This window comes from Mandrillus leucophaeus, unplaced genomic scaffold (genome assembly GCF_000951045.1).
Source record: "Mandrillus leucophaeus isolate KB7577 unplaced genomic scaffold, Mleu.le_1.0 Scaffold11, whole genome shotgun sequence".
Lineage (NCBI taxonomy): Eukaryota > Metazoa > Chordata > Mammalia > Primates > Cercopithecidae > Mandrillus > Mandrillus leucophaeus.
The window spans coordinates 2,274,316-2,279,831 of record NW_012099209.1 but is presented as its reverse complement, the minus strand read 5'-3'; the positions used below and the strand labels follow the sequence as shown (position 1 = coordinate 2,279,831).

At 59.5% G+C, this 5,516-nt stretch overlaps 1 protein-coding gene across 1 annotated transcript in view; it reads right to left on the bottom strand.

Annotated features, from left to right (window-relative positions):
- Positions 1–2,877, bottom strand: part of PIK3R2 (phosphoinositide-3-kinase, regulatory subunit 2 (beta)) — a 21,441-nt gene extending 18,564 nt beyond the window's left edge. Inside the window, exon 1 of the mRNA XM_011990956.1 lies at positions 2,523–2,877. Coding sequence (XP_011846346.1) covers positions 2,523–2,877 — 355 coding nt within the window. The remainder of the gene's footprint in view (positions 1–2,522) is intronic.
- Positions 2,878–5,516: the final 2,639 nt, after the last annotated feature.

Below are 5,516 nucleotides of genomic sequence, written 5' to 3'. Positions count from 1 at the left end.
CCAGGATGGTCTCGATCTCCTGACCTCGTGATCCGCCCGTCTCGGCCTCCCAAAGTGCTGGGATTACAGGCTTGAGCCACCGCGCCCGGCCCCATGTTTCATTTGAAGGAACTGAGGCCCAGAGAGGGCAGGTTTTGTGGCCAAGATTGCACAGCAGGTTGTGGCAGAGCCCAAACCTGCTATATGACTTTCAGTGGCTGCCGCAAAAAAATTACCAACTAGGTGGCTTCAAACAAGGGAAATGTATTTATTAATTAATTTTGTTTTGTTTTGTTTTGTTTTGAGATGGAGTCTTGCTCTGTCACCCAGGCTGGTGTGCAGTGGCATGATCTTGGGATCACTGCAAGCTCCATCTCCCGGGTTCAAGCAATTCTTGTGCCTTACCCTCCCAAGTAGCTGGAATTATAGGTGGGTGCCACCATGCCTGGCTAATTTTCGTGTTATTTTAGTAGAGACGGGGTTTCACCATGACCAGGCTGGTCTGGAACTCCTGACCTCAAGTGATCCTCTCGCCTTGGCCTCCCAAAGTGTTGGGATTATGGGCGTGAGCCACTGTGCCCAGCCCGCTTCTCCCTTCTTGATGCAAACAAAAAAGTGGATGAAAGGAAAGAAAAGGAAAATATCCCAGCCTGGGTCAGAACAGCTTCCTTCCAAGGACCATGACCCGTTTTCTTAATCATTTTGCTTCTAAAAAATTATTTTCTCCAGAAGTTAAAATTTAGAAAAGAAAGAAAATTACTGCTCCCCTTTTGGAAAACCGAAACCCCTCCCAGCGGGTGCCGGCGGCATCCTGGGCCCAGCCCCCTCCCAGCCCTGGCTTCCCAGCTCCACAGGGCCTTTTGTGTGCAGCATCCCCGCCTCAGCAGCACGCTGTCTGCCACTATTGGACGCTGCTCTGGCCCTCGGCGGGGACGCCCTGGCACACAGCAGGGGCAAGCTGGGGCCTGTGAGGCCTCCCTGAGTGATGGGCCAGGTGGCGCCTCAAGCTGGAGAAAGGCCCAGCTGCAGTGAAAACGCCAAAAAAAAAAAGAAAAAGGACAAGGGGGGAGGAGGTGGGTGACATTCTGGCCGGTGGGTTGGGAAACTCAACCCTGAGAGTGGCCTGGGATCAGTTTGCAGAATGGGGAGGGGGTTCCCATCAGAACTGCATCAGCCCGACTTCACAGGTGAGGAATTGTGGCTCAGAGGGGCTGCAACCTCCCCCGTGGGTGCACAGCCAGGTGGGGCTCAGGTGACTTCAGCACATTTCCGAGGGGTTGGGTCCCAGCATCCCCAGGGACCAGCCCTCCTGTTTCCAGCTGAGGAAACTGAGGCCTCGAGGGGGCGGGTTCTGGCCGAGGTCACATAACCCTGGAAGATTCAGAGGGTGGGGCTGGGCAGCCGCCCCACGTGGGGCTGTGTATGGTGGCTGGACAGAAGCCAGGCAGAGGAGGGAGGTGGCTGTTACCAGGGGGGGAGGCAGATTCTGGCTGGGAGCCCGGACGGGGCCACCTCCTGCTCCTTCAGGCCGAGGCAGGACGCAGATCTGGACCCTACAGATACCAGATGCCGGAGGCCGGGGCCAGTGTCACACCACCTCGGCACCCCCTATTCCGCCCTGCGCTGAGGGACTCTGATTTGCCTTTGGGCAATGTCACCCTGGGACAAAGCAGGCCTGGCACCTCCCGGGGCTTTGGCCTCCCTGGGTGACCAACTGGTTCCAAGTGCAGCATTTGATGGCCGGCCTTGCGCTCAGGCCTCCCGGTCTGCACATAGGGCCTTTTGCTGGGCTGCTGGGAGGGTCGGAGCAGACCCTGCTGGGCATGCAGTACCCCTCGGCCTCCTTCTTGCAACCGAGCCTCAGTTTCCCCGGCCAGAGCCCACACTCCCTGCCCATCAAACAGCAATCACTGAGTGGGCTTGGTGCCCTCGATTCTCCACATCTGGCACATCCCTGGCAAGTGGCAATGGCCAAGGGTCTTTGGGGAGGGATGTGGGGTCCTCATACTCCACTGTGTTATGTGGCCTCAGCTGAACAGCCCACATCCCACTCTCCTTGTGGCTTCATTTTGGAAATCAGGGTCTCCAAAGGGGTTCTTCAAGGGACCCTGTCTGCAAAATGCAGGATGAAGCTAGGCTGAGCCTCTGAATCCTACTGAACACTCTCCATTGTCCTCAAAATCAATCCCACCAACTCCTTGAGGCCGGCGCACATTGCCCTCCCCTTCCTCCCTTCGGTCCTTCTGCTGGCCATTCCGGCCATTAGAGTTCTACTCTACAGGCTCTGCCCTCACTGCCCTCACTGCCTGGAGTCTCCACTCTCGCATCTTTCCATGCAAGCCCCCTTCCTCATGGTATGTGTCACCTCCTAACACACTCTCATCCCTTCTTGAACCAGAAGCTCATGAGGGCAGGACCAGGCCTTGTGTCCACCGCTGAGCCTAGCACTTGACAGTAATGACCAAATGTCCCTTTTCCTCCTTCCTTGGAGATCCCATTGCCTCACTGGACAGAAGAGGAGACCAAGGGTCCAAGGGGATCACCCCTCTTCTCCAGTGCCCCTGATTGCTGCTCACCTGGCTCAGGGGCCCCATCACGGGGCCTGGCGGGCAGTGGGCGGGGGCCCCGTGGGCGAGGGCCAGGCCGGGCCAGGGCCACGGGCCCCAGGAACTCGACGTAGGTGCCAGGGAAGTCACCTCGCTGCCGTGTGCGCTCGTTGAGGCCGGGCATCCAGCCCACGTTCTGTGGGCAGCGCTCGCCACCCTCGGCCACACCCAGTGCCTGCAAGGCCGCCCGGCTCACTACCAGCACATCGCCAGGCAGCAGCTCCAGGTCCTCTGGCCGCTCCCGGCGGAACGGGTACAGAGCGCGGTACTGGAAACCCTCAGGGCCCGCCATGGCCGCGTGGGTGGGGTGGGGTCTGGATGGTTAGGTGGCTGCTTGGAGTCTGTCTCTTATACACATCTAGATGTGTATAAGAGACAGGCACTTGACAGTAATGACCAAATGTCCCTTTTCCTCCTTCCTTGGAGATCCCATTGCCTCACTGGACAGAAGAGGAGACCAAGGTTCCAAGGGGATCACCCCTCTTCTCCAGTGCCCCTGATTGCTGCTCACCTGGCTCAGGGGCCCCATCACGGGGCCTGGCGGGCAGTGGGCGGGGGCCCCGTGGGCGAGGGCCAGGCCGGGCCAGGGCCACGGGCCCCAGGAACTCGACGTAGGTGCCAGGGAAGTCACCTCGCTGCCGTGTGCGCTCGTTGAGGCCGGGCATCCAGCCCACATTCTGTGGGCAGCGCTCGCCACCCTCGGCCACACCCAGTGCCTGCAAGGCCGCCCGGCTCACTACCAGCACATCGCCAGGCAGCAGCTCCAGGTCCTCTGGCCGCTCCCGGCGGAACGGGTACAGAGCGCGGTACTGGAAACCCTCAGGGCCCGCCATGGCTGCGTGGGTGGGGTGGGGTCTGGATAGTTAGGTGGCTGCTTGGAGTCCCACTGGCCCCATTGGCTGGAGCAGGGTTGGGAGGGTCCGCTGGGTTGGCTTGGGGTGCTGGGACCTCTATCTCCAGCAGTCACAGGCGACCACGGGGGCCGCTCATGCCTCGCTTCAAATTATTCCATGACCCTTACAAGGGCCACTCGTCGCTGGGTCCACCATTCGTCAACTGGTGGGAGGGGGTTGGTGGCGTGGTGTCAGGTCACTGGGCCACTGAGTCCTCCATCAGCAGGTGAGGCTGGGGCAGGCCGCTCACGCCCTCACATGGAGGGCCATGGGCGCCCAAGGGTGGCGGCTCTGCTGGCTGCACCAGACAAGGGAGCCAAGGGTGCAGGCTGCCACCATGCTCGGCCCGCCGAGGACGCCGACCTAGGGAGACAGGGATAGGGCAGCGTTAGCCAGGCCAACTCCTCTCACCCCCAACACGGAAATGGGCCCAAATCCTGATTTGGAATTCCCTGAATCACTGAGTGACCCTGAGGTCAGTCCCTCTCAGGGCCTCAGCTTCTCCATGTGTAAAATGGGTCTACTGACAGCCTTCCCTTGGAGCTGCTGGGAGTAGAGCTCCCAAGAAACTGCCCCAGGTATACTACATGCTCAGTAAATCAGTTTTTCTTTTTTTTTCTTTTTTGAGACAAAGTCTTGCCCTGTCGCCCAGGCTGGAGTGCAGTGGCGTGATCTCAGCTCACTGCAACGTGTCTCCCAGGTTCAAGTGATTCTCTTGCCTCAGCCTCCCAAGTAGCATGCCACCACGCCCAGCTAATTTTTGTATTTTTAGTAGAGATGAGGTTTCACCATGTTGGCCAGGCTGGTCTTGAACTCCTGACCTTAAGTGATCCGCTCGCCTTGGCCTTCCAAAGTGCTGGGATTACAGGCATGAGCCACCTTGCCCAGCCTGTTTTTTTTCAACAGAGGTGGGGTCTTGCTATGTTGCCCAGGTTGGTCCCAAACACCTGGGCTGAAGCAGTTCTCCCGCCTTTGCCTTCCAAAGTGTTGGGATTGCAGGCGTGAGCCACTGCACCCGGCCAGTAAACAAGCTTTTCATCGCCCCTGTTACAGAAGGGGAAACTGAGGCTCAGAGCAGGGAGGTGTCTAGGGCCGTGTGGTAGGCCAGGAGGAAGCCAGGACTTACACCTAGATCTGCCGACTTCAAGGCCCAGTTGGACATGAGGGGGCAGCAGCCAGGTGGCCAGATACCCAGGTGGCCAGATACCCAGGGTAGGGAGGACACAATGGGGGCCACTCCAGTTGCTTTGGGAGCTCCATGGAGGGGTCAGGCCAGCTGAACTAAGAGGTAGGGAAGGAAGTCCAGGAAGAGGCCCCTGCACAAGCAAAGGCCTACAGGTGAGTCCAAGCAAATGGACCTCCAGTCTCTGCAGAGGAGGAGTGAGTGGGCTGGCAGGTAGCTCCAGCCTGGGGCCCAGAGGAGGCGCAAAATGCAGATGGGGAGGTGCTTAGAGGGAACCTTAGCCCCAGGGAGGGACAGGGAGCCAGGAGAAGGTGGGGGTACTGCAGCTGAGGAGGAGGGGAGGCTGCCGGCCGCAGGGCATTGATCATTTCCCCAGGAGCTCCAGTCTGGGGAGGCAGAGATGGGCACAAATTCCCAGCCTAGCCCTGCAGGTTCAGACCTCCTGTGATGGACAGGGCTAGGGTGACGGATGGATGTGCTGTTCTGGAGAATGGATCATCACAGTGGATAGGAAGGTGCGCTAGGCATAGGGAACGGCACATGCAAAGGCTTGGCAGCGGGTAAGCTGCTTGTCAAGGATTCAGGGTGGCTATAAGGATAGGTGCTATCCACTAAGGGGCCCGAGTGTCAGGTGGAGGCTCTGAGCATCCTTCAGTCATGGGGAGCCCCAAGAGGTGTCCGAGCAGGGCGGAGGGGCGCCACATTCTCGGGTGCCCAACTTACCCACTCCCAGGTCTCTGTTACCCTTGTTCTACAGGTGGGGAAACTGAGGCCCCGAGAGGGGATGCCCAGGGAACCGCCTGGATCTGCCTGCCAGCCCGCCCCCACGCCCCGGTGTGCGCGCCCCGGGAGCAG